The sequence below is a fragment of the Panicum virgatum genome, chromosome 8K (genome assembly GCF_016808335.1).
Source record: "Panicum virgatum strain AP13 chromosome 8K, P.virgatum_v5, whole genome shotgun sequence".
Taxonomy (NCBI): Eukaryota; Viridiplantae; Streptophyta; class Magnoliopsida; order Poales; family Poaceae; genus Panicum; species Panicum virgatum.
The window spans coordinates 54,095,328-54,112,515 of NC_053143.1; the positions used below are offsets into that span (position 1 = coordinate 54,095,328).

At 49.3% G+C, this 17,188-nt stretch overlaps 1 protein-coding gene across 3 annotated transcripts; it reads left to right on the forward strand.

The window, feature by feature from the left end:
- The first annotated feature begins 6,110 nt into the window (after positions 1-6,110).
- On the forward strand, positions 6,111-11,610 carry LOC120645247. 3 transcript variants are annotated; one of them, XR_005664192.1, is made up of 7 exons: positions 6,158-6,970; positions 7,063-7,220; positions 7,341-7,998; positions 8,557-8,673; positions 8,820-8,948; positions 11,199-11,332; positions 11,412-11,610. XR_005664192.1 is itself a non-coding variant. In XM_039922056.1 (3 exons), the coding sequence occupies exons 1-3, from the start codon at positions 6,205-6,207 to the stop codon at positions 7,429-7,431; spliced, it is 399 nt and encodes a 132-aa protein (XP_039777990.1). In that variant the 5' UTR covers positions 6,111-6,204; the 3' UTR covers positions 7,432-7,736. The 3 variants fall into 3 exon arrangements, 2 of the variants coding, with proteins under 2 accessions (XP_039777990.1, XP_039777991.1); XM_039922056.1 differs by lacking the exons at positions 8,557-8,673; positions 8,820-8,948; positions 11,199-11,332; positions 11,412-11,610 and having other exon boundaries at positions 6,111-6,354; positions 7,341-7,736; XM_039922057.1 differs by lacking the exons at positions 8,557-8,673; positions 8,820-8,948; positions 11,199-11,332; positions 11,412-11,610 and having other exon boundaries at positions 6,133-6,354; positions 7,063-7,197; positions 7,341-7,736.
- The last annotated feature ends 5,578 nt before the right edge of the window (positions 11,611-17,188 follow it).

Sequence of the window (17,188 nt, forward strand, 5' to 3'; positions counted from 1 at the left end):
TTTAAGTAGTCCCAGGTTTGTCTTTCTTTCCACAAAGGACTGAGTTGCCCATTGCCTTTGGAATCATTCTTGAGAGCAGGAGCAGTTGCTTTATAGCAGGTACTAGGTTTGGTCCATTTGGTTTTTCCTTTCTCTATCACCTGCTGTTGGATTCTAGCTAACAGCATAGCTCTTTCCAATGTATCAGGTATTTGAGATTGCACCACATTCCCTATCTCTGGCTTCAAACCCCTTAAAAATTGTGTGACAAAGAACAACTCTCCCAACTCACTGTTGTGCATAGTCAGTTGATACTGGAGGTCTTCAAAGGTGGAAATATACTGATCCAGTGTGGACAGTTGTTGGAGCTCCAAAAGTTGGGTTATTGATTCCCTATAATCATTAGTGCCAAATTTCTGTTCCACTGCAGCAATGAAAGTTGCCCAATCCTCTAAACCATGCTTCAGCTTATACACTGTAAGGATCACCGGGGTGTCCGACCCTAGAGGGGGAGGGGGTGAATAGGGTCGCTAATCGCTTTTTAACCTAGGGCTCAATCTAATTGCATAAGATAAACCTAACACGTCCTACACATGCTAGTTATGACTAAGGTTTATCTATGCTACCCTCTACTTACCCCAAAAGCCTTGCAACCTATAGCCAATCCTAATCAAACTAACTAGGAAAGTAAAGGTAAGCAAGAAAGAGTAAATGCGGAAACGTAATGCGGTAAGTAAAGCGGTAAGGGAGAGGATATGCAAACTCCCGTGAAGACACCAAGACACACGATTTAACGTGGTTCGGTTAGGACACCAAAGTCCCTCCCTACGTCCACGGCCACTTGTCCAACACGAACAAGTGTGATGCCGAGTCTCTTCGCTTGATCACCGTCTTGCGTTGGCCACCAAGGCACCCGGCAAGCAAAGGCTAAGTGCCACCAAGTCACCAAGACGAGGTCACCACCACCGTCTATCTCGAAGCGTCACCACGGCACCGTCTTCACTATCGGAGCTTCTCACCAAGAGGGGTCTCCTTCCCCGCACAAAGTGTCGTTGCCTCTCCACACCAAGTAGGAGGGTCACACGACGAGTACAAGTGTTTGCTTGCCGCAGCAAGACTTCTCTCAAGGGAGCTCTCACAAGAACTAATCCCTAATCAAGCACTAAGCACTCTAACAAGTGTGCTTAAGCCTATATGATGTACAATGAAGCTTTATGGTGGTTGGAGATGATCTTTGGCTCTTGTATACTTCCTTGAACTCCAGCACTATCAAATGACACGGCCTTGGGGGTATATATAGGCAGCATAAGCAAATATAGCCGTTGGAAAAAAGCTGCCAGAAAAATGCGTAACGCCGGTTAATCCGACGTACCCCAAAAGCCATCATCGGTTCAATCGGTGTATGTAAACTGCTATTTGAAAAACTAGCCGTTATCAATCAACCGGTGTATCGCCGGTTTAACCGATGTAATCAACCGGTGTATGTAATATTAGCATCGGTTTAACCGGTTAGTGTAACTTCTTCACGTTCCTCCAAAAACCACCTCTCTGGACAACTGAACCGATGCAATTGACCGATGCATCGTCGGTTCAACCGGTGTAGGTATTTTCCTCGGTCTTCATCTGCCAATGCACCGACGTATATAACTTCCGTAATGTCGGTTCATCCGGTGTAAAACCCTAGCCCGCAGACCTTCTCTGTGATTGCACCGGTGAGTTCATTTTGCCCTACGTCGGTTTAACCGATGATAGCAAAATGCCTCAATCCTTGTGACCTAAAAGCCTGAGAATAGTCATCTTAACAATCACATTAGTCCAAGTGTTGTGTGTGTCATCAATCGCCAAAACATTATATTGAAATATGGCATGAGAGGCCATTTTCGCTACATACACCTTCAACCACTTAGCTGCCTTGTCATCCATATGCATAGATGCAATTGTAGGCCACATAGTCTCTAGTAAGTTAAAGATTTTGAAGTAGTCCTCACACTTATCCTTCCAAATGTATGGATTGTCACCAACAAATGTAGGAAACTGCATCTTCGGCACAAAAGTTTTAGAGCGCCCTTGCTCCATGTGACCTCCTCTGTCTCTGTGGGGAACTCGGTGTGGTGGCATTCCTGCACGTCCTGAGCCTCCACCTGCGGCAGTATACTGACGGCGTTGTTGGAATCCAATGTCTTCATTACTGTCACTGGATTGTGGGCTTGGTGGTCGTTCCTGACGATTTCTCATCTGATTGAGGGTTAGCTGGGCAACCGCATTGCCAGTGGCTTCCATTTGCTTGGCCAAAGTTTGTTGATCGAGCAGCATCTGTTCTAGCAATTTTGTTGACACATCAAACTTGGCCTCTATCTTCTCCTGATGATTTTCAACAGCACCAACCTTGGCAAACAACAGATCTAGACTTTCCATAACACTTTCCAATTCTCATCTTCTACTCGTGAGCGCTCCTCCATTTGGGTGAGGAGAATCTGGGTCTACGCGGAGGGCTTAGGCGGCGCCGTGTTGACTACACCGGAAGTAAAGCAACGGCGACTCGATTTGATGTTACCTCAAGAGGCCCGAGAAGCATCGCTAAACCGACAGAATGCCGTAGTCTGACACCGGAGCCGATGAACTCGTGTCGAGTTGTTCGACACTATGCTTGTGACGCAGATCCTGTAGTACCCAACCGTCGCCGGGATCCCAAGATCGAGGAATCCGATCCCTCAACTAACCTAAGCGGCGCGGCGAAAAAATTTGTGGGTGACGGTGCCGGAACGGCTAACCGGCGAGTGGCGGTGGACGCCAACGACTGGAGGTCGCAGGCGGGGCGTGGACGCCGGAATTCCGGTCGGAATCCGGCGGAGCAGGTCGGCTCGCCGTGGATGTGAATCCGGCCAACAGCGGGATTGTGGCGACGAAGCGGGTGGCGGCGCACCGAGAATCGCTGAATCTGATACCACTTGTAGCACCCGTGGCTACTGGAGATCCAGTAACGTGAGAATCAACAAGCAATTCACAGATTTGGTAGGGTTCGAGGCCGGGCGAGGACCCTGGCCATCGAGGAGCAGAGCTCTATTTCTATTTTCAGAATTACAATAATGTTTCAGGTGTTCACCGCACCTCACAAATATGCCTCAAGCATTACACTGCAAGCGGGACCCAATGGTCAGTCTAATCACCCGTACACGTATTCTCTACTTGACGTCTTCACCGTTGGCTTGACTGTCCAGTCATGACAGTCATACGATTTGCAATACATAAACATGGAAGTTTATTAGCAAGCCACGATTCAAGTCAACCGAACTAAGCCTTCATGTAGTACCGCTGCCAGCTGATGTAACGAACAATGACTAATGATGACCTCATCAGCTGCATCTCGATCTGGATCTGGATCAAATTAATCACCCTATATATATTCATGTTGATGTTGCCTTATAATATCAGACGACGGCACGCGGGACTCTCAGTTCTCGTGGTAATGTAGCAACTACGGAGATTAACTTTCTCTGACAATCTTTTATGCTGTTTTAGGATCTGATGTGCTTCTTTTTTCATGTTTTCATTTCACCAAAGATGTCATCCTGTGCATACAATATGTTTGTTTCAGTTTTCGTCTAAGGTTTAATCTTAGACTGAAGGTGTAGCGTGAGTTTAAAGCAGTCTGCGTACTACATTACTGTCCTTTTGGCTACAGACTCTCAACTGTGAGAGATCGAGGCCGGTTTCTCCTCAATCTAAAAATCTGCATGATATATTTATAATATATTTTTAAAAATAATTTATGATGTCCACTATCTCCCTACAAAGTTTGAACTTAACACTCCACTTGTACATGGATAAATAAAAAGGACAAATCTTGTTAGGGAACATTATAGATTTCCAAATGGGCCGCCCGGCCCTAGCCCGGTGTGGCCCGACCCGAACTGGCTCGGCACTATCAGACCAGCGGACCTGATAGTGCCGAGCTCATCGGGCCATCGGGCCGAACTGGCAGCCCAGGCCCGACACTAAGGCCTTTTTATACAGCCGGGCCGGCACGGCAGCCCGACTTGCCCATCGGGCTCTAGCGGCCCATCCCAGGCCTCAAGCGATGGCCAGGGCAGGCGCCACGCCGGGGCGAGGGTGGGCCGAAGGCGGCGGCTACCGGGGCGGGCGGCGGCCGGGGCAGGCGCCAGTCAGGGTGCACGCCGCGTGGGGGCCGGAGGCGGTGGCGGCCGAGGGGGGGCGCCCAGAAGCAGGAGGCGGTGTGGCTGGGGTGGGCAACGGCCGTCTCGTGTGCTGCCCGGGAGAGGCGATGGCCGGCGTGAGCGCTGGACCAGGGCGCACGCTAGCCAGAGGCTGGCGTCATGCATGTGGAGGATTGGAGGAGAGGGAGGGGCGGCTGGGGTGGGGAGAAAGAAGAGAGGGTAGGAATTAGGGCTTGATTATTTTATATGTGAAAGGGGAAGAGGGAAGGGGAGGTGGACTACTGGGCCATTGAATGCCACGGGCCGCTATCAGGCCGACCCATTATCGTGCCATGCTTCGGGCTGGCAACCCATTATCGTGCCATGCTTCGGGCTGGCAGTATGGGCCGAGGTGGCGGCCTAGGCACTAACACCCATCGTGCCGAGCCAGCCCGCGTCCCGATCGATCGTGCCTGGGCCGGATTAGTGCCGTGCTTTTTAGGGCCGGGCCTCGGGCCGCCCATCGTGCTTGGCCCATTTGAAAATCTATAGGGAACATATCAGGAGCAAATCAATCTCTTCATGCAAACAGCACAAGCTTCAATCTGGGCCGCCGGATCAACATCGAAGGGGGTGAATTGAACTAATTGGCATAGTTGTGGGGTAATTTGAACCAAAAAATAGTTTAGGGAGTATTCAGACTTTTTCTATACTTGAGGCATGAGGGGAGTAATTTGGGCTATTTTCTTTCCAATAAGGGAGGCTCTAACACTTTAGACTCAGGATGCAAGTGTGTTAGTTTTGGGTCAACCAGTGCCCAACCCACTCAAACCGATGGAAATTATTAGCTTATTGGGTTGACCCAAAAAAATAAACACTGGGTTACCCAAAACCCATTGGGTTACCCAGAAATTATATTAATAAATTTATTTTCTTGTTGTCAATGACTTTTAGCTTCAGTCACACAACAAGCTGGCAACGACTTTGATGCCTCAATCAAAAATATACCTGCGGACAAGCTGGCAACATGGACAGATCTGAGAGAAAGTTAGAAGGGATCTAGAATCATCCGCGGACGACGACTAGGGACCTCACAGCAGCCTGGATCGAGGAAGGATGTTCTTGGGCTGGGAGAAGAGCGGACGCTTGCATCGGCAAGCCGGCACTGAGGTGGCTGCCGCCATCCTCCACCACGGCTGTGGGCGTGGGTGCAGCCATCGTGGTCTGGGACGGGGAGGAGGGGCCGGACTTGGCATCCCCGGCCGCCGCGCTCATGGCCGACCTATATGCGGCCGCTGCGCCCCTGGCTGACTTGCTCACGGCCACCGCCAGTGAGCTCACAGGCGCGGCCGTCGTGCTCTGGAACGGCGAGGAGGGGTCGGACCTGGCGTCCCAGGCCGCCGCGCTCTGAGCCAATCTGCACGCCGCCGCCGCCGCCGCCGCCGCGCATCCAGGTGCATGAGGTTTCAATCTCATCGTGGATTACCCAATAGACCCAATGAATTTGGCACCACTAGACACTAAATTTATTTGGACCGGCCCAATGGGTATTTACACCGATCTTTAAATTTTGGGTAATGGGTCATTGGGTCAATCCAAAGAAACCTGCATCCTGACCTTAGACAATTATAAAGGTGACACAGTCATACTAAGATCCATCCCAGTTTTTTGCATAGCTAGGCTGCACACAACCTATAAACTTTAAGAAAATAGAAAAACGACATGACAAAATATATATGCATGCCACAACAATTACAACGCCCAACTTAATCTTAAGTACCCTACACTACCATACCAACAACTAGAATGCAAGAAAGGATTCCCAAAGGCAATGCCTCCAATATTTTAAATGTATGCAATTCAAAAGTTCATGTTGCATACAATCAAAATATTTTATTTTGAGAGGAACAATCAAAATATTTAAACAGCACACAATCCAAATATGTAGCCGAAGGAACGGCCCAAGATACTTGGGCCTCTGCAAGCCCACAAGGCCGAGGCCCGCTGGGCTGGCTGATGTCATCTTCGCCTTCTCCCCTCCATCGATTCGTCTCCACTCCACTTCTCTCCCATGGCGTCGGCGGCGATTCTCCGCTCCGCCGCCCGCTCGCTGCGCCTCCTGCAGCCCCTGGAGCAGTCGGGGTGCCTGCTGGGACGGCGCGCCATCGTTGGGGACCTGAGCCCCAGCACGCGCCTGCTCAGCAGCTCCGTGCCCACCGAGGTATTCAGTCCCCCCTCCTGGTGTTCCCTCTGGGGTCTCCACTGGTTAGGGCATGCATGTCAAGGTGGGCGAACTGGCGAGCTGTGACCCATGGGTTCCTCGATTCGGGCCAGGAATAGTAGGTCTACTCGTGCGACCTGTTGATCCACGTTACCTGCAGCCTTATCTTCAGAAAGTTTATTAATGTTATTAGCCTTTGGGCTTTACTGGACTTCGATTCCACTGAAATTGTCAATGTTCAGGTCCGCGGCTCCTTGTTGTCTTGCTCTTCTGCAGCTAGGGCACATGGTGTTAGGTTTGGGTTAGGATTAGGTTTGCACGGGGTCGGAAGGGGTGGCCAGAGGTGGCTGCTGCGCCTTTTATTTTACAGAGTATATCCTGACTTCGCCTGTGATTGATTGTAAACTAGAGACAGACGTTGTAAAACTCTTGTCTTGTTTAAACATACGTGTATGCAATGACTTAGGTGAAAAATTGATTATAAGTTGTTGATTGTTGATGATAAAAATGATTACAAGTGCAAGTGCTAGATGGGTGTAAAAGGAAAAGGTGTGCCTGGAGTTGCCTGAATAATCTGAGCATTTGAAACTGGGGGACTCAGTATGCACATCAAAATGTGGGCATCGTTATACTCTGAAATTTTGACGCGGCTCTATTTTTTCATACTTCTGCAATTTTGACACAAATATATTCTTCATACTTGTGCAGCGTTCAAGGAGCACCATCGAACAGAAAAGTCTCACCAACAAGAAGACAGAAGACATTTACCAACGAATATCAACAAAGTTCGATAAAATTTCAGCTGGCTTGGACGAACAATCTCGTTTGCTTAAACAAATCGAGGTTCAGATGGAAGAAAATAATAAGTAAGGAAGCACTTATTTGGTCAGTATATATATATATATATATATATATATATATATATATATATATTCAAACTGTTTACCTCTGGTTGCCCTAACTAAATTTCTTTCTTTAACCTCCAGGCGTCGCGGAGCGATAGACCTTACACCATGGGTTGTGTCTATACCTGTCTCGTTCCTTCTGGTTGCCCTTTATAATTATGTACAGAGCTGACTGATTCGAGAGCAGGAAAATTGGGAGGTGCAATTTAACTTGTGTGAACTCTCAGTTTCTTTTGGAAGTGGAGTGATGTAGTGCCTTAGATGTTCTATGGTATTGAAAGGTTTAATTTAATAAAGTGATTTGTGATCAATGCTTTTTGGCTGTTCCTTTGGTTGCTTATTGTTCTGCACTGAACTGAATGTAAGATCAGGTTGAAGGGAGGGCTTTGTGTGGATTTATGTGAGCTGTACACATTAACGCCAATGCATTTTGTTAGTAAGGTGTTAATAAATAGTGATACCATCTTCCACCCAGAATTTTTGCTGGGTTTACGGTGATGTCCATATATTATTGTTTTTTATTTACACTCCTTGTTGACTTGCATTTGGGAGACTTCTTTTCAGTGGACAAATAAACACGTAATATTATGTGTTTGCAAGAATCTGTACTCTTAGAATGATCAGATGCACTCGAGGGGCTGTGGCTGGATGCCTTCTGAACGCAGCTGCTTGTCTGCCTCCTCTACTGATCCATGAATGTTAAGCCCCCAGGAGGCAACACCCACCCCCACCAGCTAAGGTAAGGGATGACCCAATCACATGTTTAACTTCTGGTTGCATGTCTTTCCCCATTAGTGACTGAAATCTAGATCAGGGTCAACGATTTGCTAGAATGACACAACTGAAACCTGTAAGATGTTCAATCAATATTTTATCTGGTTATATTTTTATTACATGTCTCTTCCTGTTGTTGAGAAAAGTGAGCTGAACGGGATCAGTTTGGGCTGCTGGTTAACTCTTTTTTCATGATGAATGGTAGGTACTCTGCCTTTGCATTATAGATAGAAAACAGAGTACAATACGGTCAAAAGACCAAAATTGAATGAAAAACGAAGAAACAATCATCAACAATTTGTGTACAAAGAGGCCATGGCTGCAAACTTCAGTAGATCCGGCAACAAGGGTCATGTACATCTAGCTACAAATTGCCCTCTTCATTATAGCTTGCTAGTTATCTTACCATGTGTATTAGCAGATGTAGCATACATGAGTTAATGTCTCAATGAGCTACCTTGAGCATCACATTTAGCATGTTAAAAGATCTTCTCACTGCCTAAATAACTTTGTGTCTTTGCAGGATATCAGTGATCTTCTTAAGCTGCTGAATGAAGTGGAATTAACCAGTGGACGAGTGGAGGCTGAAACAGGCCTTTCATGAAGTCCAATTATGTTGCTTAATGTTCGTCATCAACGTGTGAGTATGGAACTAACAATGCGAAAACATTTGCTCTCCTTGTTAGCTCTAATGAAGTTAATTAGTTTGCTTATGGTTTTATGCTCAATTTCTCAAACATGTATGCTTAGTTCCAATTTCCATATGCTGTATTTTTTTTCTTTCAGAGCGCTGCTCACATTGGAAATTACCTCGAATATCAAAACTTTCAGTATGATCAGTGGAGATACATACTGAAGGTTCTGTACAAGAAAGTTGGGCTTTTCAAAGAGGCGATGGACCTGCAAATCAAAGAGGTCTGTGTTTTTTAATATTTCTTCTGAATTTGTCTTTTGAACTTTTGATGCTTTGATTGCAAACTTTAAGTTAGATCTGGAGCCTGAGTACGTAAATGGTTCAGACTAGAGTTGCTGCATGGCTCCAATTAGAACTGGATAAAGAAACTCGTGGCACGCTAGCTTGCCCGGCACGGCACGACTCATTATTGACTCAGCTGGGATCGTTAGAAAATCTTACCATTCATTAACATTTGGACGGGCTCGTCCGCCTTATCGCTGGCTGTGGCCTGCCTCCTGTCCTCTACGAGTTGAGCCGAGCCAGCTCGAGCTGGGCCGAGCCGAGCCAACTGGCTCGATATCCAGCCCTGCTCCAACCCACGTAACGAGATCTTCAGCAATTTCAGAGAAAATGTGCTGACTGGTTTTGCATCTTGGAATATTGATTTATTGGTTCTGCCCATGTTTTGTTTGGATGAACAAGCGCCGTGGTTGCATTTTTTAAATTTATTCAGTGTGTATTTGAACTGTTGCAGGTTTGCAGCGAATTAAAATGTTTAGGAGATACGTTGATGCCATATATACATATTCTGGCTATGGTCTCTGGTTTATTTCTCGAGACAATCTGTTGATCTCTTGCTTCTTGTCCAAGTGCTGCAGGCAACTCATCGATGAAGCGGAAGATCAGAGTGACAGCCACTGATCTGTGTTCAGGAGCTGGCGAAGCCAGCAGCATGCAGTTGAGCCTCGATCACTAAATGTCCTTAACACTTGTAGACAAACAAACCCCCATGGAATTTGGCATTGCTGTGGTTATATTTTGGAGATGATTTGCCATTTTTGAGGTCTCTTAAGCAGATGTGGTACCCTCGTATGGCATGTGCTGGAGGTAGAGCTTAAAGTATCTGAGTTTCATATAGCAGCTCAGCTAGATCATTTGTTGCTCCATCATTCCTTTGGCGCCTTTCTTTTTCTGGCTGTGCGTCGAGATGATATACGTAGTTCTCCAACCGGCGGCCAGGACGCGCTGACGACTCGATCCGATCGGATACCTAAAGACGACGTTATCCGACCCCGACCCCGACCCCAACCCCGTCCCGACTCCAATCAAGTTTGATCGGTCGTGCTCCTATTTATGCACGAGATGGCTGGCCCCCTAGCTACATTATCTGGCAGGGCAGCAGTAAGCATGGTGGCAGCGGCGGTGCTCCGCCGGTTGGCCGGCAGCGTGCTCCGGCGACCTTCCTCGTCGTTCCCGCACGAGCTCCTCGGGAAGCAGCAGTGGAACGACGAGCTCCTCGGGAAGCAGCAGCCCCAGTTGATGCGCCGGTCGCCGCCGGTGGAGAACATTACCCCGCGCCGGCTCTACAGCTCCGACGGCGTCGTCATCACTCATCAAGGCCGAGCTGAACAAGGTACATACGTAGCCGATGGATTGCTTCCTCTTCGATGCTTTGTTGTGTCGCGCTCGTTCATGCGCCCGGCCTCTTCTACTGATGCTTGATCTTAGAATGCTTGCTTGAATTTCCCAACAGAGAACCGTTTAGCCATCTACCACAAAAAATAAACGATGTACTTGAAACATATATACTACTCCCCACGTTTCGAATTATAAGTTGTTCCGATTTTTCTAGATTAATAGTTTTTACAATACATATACTAGATAAATAATACTACGTCTGGATACATAATTAAAATTATATATATGAAAAAAATCAAAATAACCTATAATTTAGAACGAAGAGATCGATAATCCGGAATGGAGGGAGCACCCATTTACATGGTGTTTTCCTCATTTTATGAAACTACGTATATGATGATTAGTAGACCCTTAATTAATAGCTAGATTGCAAACTTAGTGTTTCTCCCCTGACAGTTGTATGCATACCCATCTCAATTAATGGAGATTGTTTTAGTTGTTTGTTAAGTCAAACTTATCTGTCTGTGACCGATTTTATAGAAAATTGTGCAACACCTACACGAATTAAATCATTTTTGTTAATTAAATCCACTACTGAATGTGTATTATTAGTGGGTTTAGTTGGTATTACAAATGTTAATATATTTGGTAAAAATTAAAGAAGTTTGGCTCAAATAGAACTAAAATGACCTGTATTTTGGAATAAAGAGTAGCAGCGCTACTAAATTTGAAAAGACATAAACACATGCGTTTGGGTAAGCCTTAATATGTACCTACATACATGCACAACAATCTGCACTAACGGTTGTACATCAGAATTCTAATAAAACCAAACTCCACATGTGTTGCAGATCATACGGCCGGCAGCAACCGTACTAGAACGGATCTCCAAGAACTTCGACAAATTAGACCAAATCTATGATAAACAGCTTATTAGTTTAAAGCGACTCGAAGATGTGATGCGAGAGAATATCAAGCGTGACAGGTAACTTATCAACACACACATCCTAATAATTCCCTTTTTAGTGCATCATACTGATTACGCATGTTTGATTTGTTTGCAGGCGTAGAAAAGTGTTAGTGTGTGGTATTGTCTTCATCGGCATTGCCGTTTTCGTGAAAAAACAATTCTTTGGTGCGAGTCAAGAGGACAAGGCGATAAGCAAGAGCACTTAGACCCTTAAGAGGGCATGCCTATATGTAGAGACCTTAATTATTGTAACAAAAGCTTATGCTTGCGTTTGATTATACATGCATGTGATATTTGCCCGGGTTTATATAGCTGTCTATAGATGCGCTATATACGGTTGTAGCTGCTAGGAAGGCAGTCGCTATGGTATTTAGCCCGTTAAAACTGGATATAGCCTGCTAACTGCCAGCTACAGCTCGCTAAATGCCGTAACGGTAGCCCTACCGCTAAACACCTTAGCTGGTTATTTAAAACCTTGCATTTAATGAAAGAATAAAGGGTGAAATAGACCATTAACATTTAATGAGGCAACTAATGTGGTTTAGAATCAACAATGTCGTGATTAAAACATAAGATTTTTTTTCCTGAATTTAGAGAAAAATTCATTAACATCTGCAAACACAAAAAAGAACATGCAATGTCAAAACATATTTCATGATGGATTTAACAATGAAGCTAGTCTGGTGCTACTAATTTATTTTTTCTACAAATTTGGTGTCTAGTTTCTTTTTTTAAAAAAAAACTAGACGCCATATTTGGCTGCAAGATGTAAGTTCTGTAGCCTTGTATTTTTGTTATTCTCTTTTACATTGTTATAAACATCGGCTGATCAAACTATGCTTAAAACAAAGGCGTTCTAACCATTCTCGAGGCGAACCAAGCGGTCGATTTCTCATTTGTTCGTGGCTCTTTAGATGCAGGCACTGTGCCAAAGTATTGTTCAGTTCCCGCAACGCATCCTCTGCATAAGTATCAAGTTCAAGGAACATTGGCGCTTTCAGGGATCCTAGCAGATTCAGGTCGTCAGACATCATGGATCGCTTTCAGGAACATTGGCGTTTCTCCTCTGCCTCGAGCACAGGGGCAGCAGAAATGTACAGACGTTCGTCTTCCACCTATCGCAACCGTGCCCATTGGCTGGCTGGAGCGGGACAGCGCCGTGGATCGCTGCCGTGGCCGCTGTTTCCAGTCTCGCCGGCACGTACGCTGGAGTACCTCGAGCCGAGCAGTGTCCGCCACCGCGAACGAGCGCCCACGGGACCGGCTCCACTGCCGCTGACGTCGACGCGCGGCGCCAAGAGCAAGCAGTTCCTTGCCCACCGCCGACGCCGGCGCGCAGCAGCGACGCCGGGCCGTCGGAGCCTGCCTCGTCAGCAGGCACGCCGCGTCGTTGCCCTGGGTTCCGCGTTTGCCTCATGCTGCCGGTGTAATAGGGATCGATGGACGGCGGCGGTGAGCGGGGACATGGCGGCGCTCCGACTAAACGACGCACGGAGGACGGGAGGAGAGGACGCACAAGTACTAGGGGTGGACGGTATTTCATTTACCGTCCACCCCTTGGTCCTTTCAGCCGTCGGATCGGGCGCCTGCGGCCCAGATTTAAAGGAATGCACTTTGACTTGGTCGTTCTCCTGCCTGGCTCCCTGGACGGCATGCACCGCGTGAATCATGGAGCGAGCATGGCGCGGCGACGGAGCAAGCGGCGGAGACGGCGCTGCTGGATGGATGTCGCCGCGCCGGCACTCTCTCTTCCGGATTCTGGGCTCCGGCGGCGGACGTATCGAGTGAACCGCCCGTGCACGGTGTAGCGGGAGGATCGCGGACCTCAACGCCGGCGCTGGTCGCGAGGACTAGCGGCAATCTCGCCGCTGCGTCATCATCAAAGATCAGATAGCTTTCTCTTGCAGATTGCAGCCAGAGGCTACCCAGCGCATTCTATATAACAGGGGCTCCGAAGCGCGCGGAATGGCATCTGCGAGCCGGCGCCTCGAGCACGGCCTCGTCCGCCGAGAGGGCGTCGGCGATGCTAGCTCGTCGGCGATCGACGACGAAGGCATCAGGCCGTCAGCGCGAGGGAGTCCACATCGTGCGTTGCAGGAGGCGCGCGTGAGCGAGCGGGCCAGCTGGCTTGCCGGCAGGGAAGGCGTAGTGGCGGCGCACCTGGACTGGACCTGGGACGGGGGTGGACGGTATTTCATTTACCGTCCACCCCTTGGGGCCTTGACGGCCGTCAGATCGCGCACGTATGGTCCAGATTTTAAAGGATTTCGCTTTGACTTGGTCGTTTTCCTGCCTGGCTGCCTGGACGGCATGGATCGCGTCCATGGAGCGAGCATGGCGCGGCGACGGCGCTGCTGGATGTCGCCGCACCGGTGGTCTCTCTGCCGGCTTCTGGGATCCGGCAGCGACCGTACCATTCTCCGCCGCGAGGAAGTCGAACAGCATGTTGGCCTGCTCGTCGATTGACTTCCGGCAACAAGGCTGCAGCAGCGTCCGAGGCGAGCCGAGGCTCGCGGCCTGGTGAAGTGCTTACAGTGATCGGAGCAGGGTGCGGCGAGATTGATGAACCGGATGTCTGGTCGCCATTGATTCGCCGAGGTGGCTCATCTCTGTCAATTCCCCCTGACGAGCATTCGCGAGTGCCGCACTGGAGAAGCAAGCACGTACTCTGCTGCGCTGCCTTCTCCTTCTTCAGAGGATTTTATCACTGATGTCGTATTGATTCGTCTAACCTCTGCCTCGAGCACAGGGGCAGTAGAAATGTACAGACGTTCGTCTTCCACCTGTCGCAACCGTGCCCATTGGCTGGAGCTCGGCAGCGCCGTAGATCCCCGTGACCTCGACGCCGGAGGCGGCGGTGGCGGCACTGGTCTAGGACTAGAGGCAATATCGCCGCTGCATCATCCAAGATGAGCTAGCTTTCTGTTGCAGGTTGCAGCCAGCGGCTACCCAAGCGCATTCTAGCAGGGGCTCTGGAATGGCATCCGCGAGCCGGCGCCTCGAGCGTCGGCGATGCTCGTCGAAGCCTCACCGGCGATCGGTGACGAAGGCGACAGCCAGCGTGGTCGTTGTTCTACGGCGCGCAGGAGTCCATGTCGTGCGTGGAGGCAAGAGGCACGGGTGAGCGAGCGGGCCGGCTGGCAGGGAAGGAGAAGCGGCAGCGAACCTGGGACGGGGGTGGACGGTATTTCATTTACCGTCCACCCCTTGGGTCCTTGATGGCCGTCAGATCGCGCACGTATGGTTCAGATTTTAAATGATTTCGCTTTGACTTGTCGTTTTCCTGCCTGGCCGCCTGGACGGCATGGATCGCGTCTATGGAGCGAGCATGGCGCGGCGGCGGCGACGGCGCTGCTGGATGTCGCCGTGCCGGCGGTCTCTCTGCCGGATTCTGGGATCCGGCGGCGACCGTATCATTCTCCGCCACGAGGAAGTCGAGCAGCTTGTTGGTCTGCTCGTCGATCGACTTCCGGCAACAAGGCTGCAGCAGCGTCCGAGGCGAGCCGAGGCTCGCGGCCTGGTGAAGTGCTTACAGTGATCGGAGCAGGGTGCGGCGAGATTGATGAACCGGATGTCTGGTCGCCATTGATTCGCCGAGGTGGCTCATCTCTGTCAATTCCTACTGACGAGCATTCGCGAGTGCCACTCTGGAGAAGCAAGCACGTACTCTGCACTGCGTTCTCCTGGTCTTCAGTTGCTGCCTTCTTCAGAGGATTTTTTTTTGAGGGTCACCGGGGGGGGGGGGGGGGGGGCGGGGTTGAGCATCCCCCACGTGAATTTTCATTAATGGCCTTTTGGCAAGCCAAACAACTATTACAGATTGGTTACAGCAATATTAGGGAAAAAAACTAGGGGAGTATGTTTGTAGTTCGGTGTTTACATATTGGAAAACACAGCGCACCAGGCATCACACACAGTATAATCTTCTCTTCTCCATCTCCAGCTCCACTCACGGGCCTCATTCCGGCAGGCATCCCAGAGTCTGTTGTGGGAGGGGGGAAGGCTCCTGAAGATCACATCATTCCTATGCTTCCATAGGTTCCAGCAGATTAGGAGAACAAAGCTGTCAAAGGCTCCGGCGTCCGCCGTATCATTCTCGTCCTGTTGATGTCGCCGAGGAAGTCGAACAGAGCCGGGTGCTCGGAGCCCGGCGCGTGGCCGCATGCGGCATGCCTCGACGCCGGCGGCGGCGGCACTGGTCGCGAGAAATAGAGGCAATCTCTCCGCTGCGTCATCCAAAATCAGCTAGCTTTCTCTTGCAGGTAGCAGCCAGCGGCTACCCAGGGCATTCTAGCAGGGGCTCCGCAGCGCGCGGAATGGCATCCGCGAGCCGGCGCCTCGAGCACGGCCTTGTCCGCCGAGGGCGTCGGCGATGCTCGTCGAAGCCTCACCGGCGGCCTCAAGCCGGCGATCGGTGACGATGGCGTCAGCTAGCGTGTTCGGTGTTCTACGGCGGCGCGCGGGAGGCGGGTGAGCGAGCGGGCCGGCCGGCAGAGAAGGAGAAAGCTAGCTGTTCTGCATGAGCATCGCGGCCGGCGGATGAACGTGTTCGGCCTCAAGCCTCGCGGACGGCGGACTCGTCCAAAGCTCCAAGTAGCATGAGCATCGCGGCCGGCGGCGTTGGCGAGTAGGACTCGTGCCAGAGCCCAGACCGCCCATCTGCAATTATGCATCCAATTCCATCGCAGGTCTGTTCCATCGTGATCGTCACTTGCATTTGCAATTGGCTGCAGAGGCACTCGCTAAGGCGGAAGGCCAGGCCAAGAGTAAGATTTAATTCCGTGTTATTTTCTTCTTTCCTCGTTTGATTATGTTGATGTCTTGACGATAATAATACGTCTATTAATTTTATTTTTTCCACTGCAAATGCAAGTCATGTCGTGAGCAAAACAACATATAGAAAAATATGATAGCTATTAAAGTCCTACTTGTGTTCTACAATGACACAAGGAAGGCTCAACGATTTGGCTATGATAGCACTTGAGAGTGACAGCTAGAGAAGATTAATTATGAGCGCATCATTAAAGAATTTATTTCAAAAAATACCCAAAGAATAAAGTTCTTCAAGTGAAAAATAGATACAATAATTCTTGAAATATCTCATTTATATGTAACTTATTACTATTGTTTGATACTTTGATTTTACTAAACCATTAGAGCCTCATCTTAGCATTTCGCACTGGGCCTCCGATTTAGTCGGGACGCCCCTGCGTCTAACTCTTCCGTGCCTCCGCTTCCCTCACCGTGGGCGCCCGTGCGACAACTACGCGCTGGCAGCGTGCCTACAGGCCCCTGCCTGGGGAAGGGGCGGGCGGGGGGTGTTCGGCCTCTGCTGGATGGCTCGCTGGTGGAGGCTCAGCCGTCCATGGTGGACCGCTGGCTGCTGTTTTTGGCCGGTTAGCATAGGCGTGCGGAGGTGACTTGAGGGGCGTAGGGAGAAATCCCAGTCTGGTCTCAGATTGGTCGGCAATGGTGACGCTTCTTGTGTCATTTTTCTTTCTGGAGACTTTGGTGTTGCGCTATTTGCAGGTTCATTTTGTCATCGGGCGATACGGGAAACCGTTTTAGAAAATTTATTTGGCATTACGATGGGTTGACATTGGTGACACCTAGTGGTACCACTCACTTCCTGGAAGCAATGTCGATATTTCCTGACACCCATGCACTAGGTGGAGGTTTACGTGAAAAGATCTGGAAATCAACAACGATCTAGAAAAATCGAGTTTTTAAACCTTTACAAGGTTGAAGAGAAAATGAAGAAGAAGATTGAAGCTTAGTCTTCTAGCTTTTTTTTGTTTTATAACTTTCTTTTTTGTTTTTGTGAAATTCTTCATTTGAGGTTCAAACTGCCGTCGCTGCAGGAGCCACCGT

Coding starts and splice junctions, on each gene's coding strand:
- LOC120645247 (XM_039922056.1), top strand. CDS start 6,205: ATGGCGTCGGCGGCGATTCTCCGCTCCGCCGCCCGCTCGCTGCGCCTC. Junction 6,355..7,062: donor GCAGCTCCGTGCCCACCGAG/GTATTCAGTCCC, acceptor ATACTTGTGCAG/CGTTCAAGGAGCACCATCGA. Junction 7,221..7,340: donor CAGATGGAAGAAAATAATAA/GTAAGGAAGCAC, acceptor TTTAACCTCCAG/GCGTCGCGGAGCGATAGACC.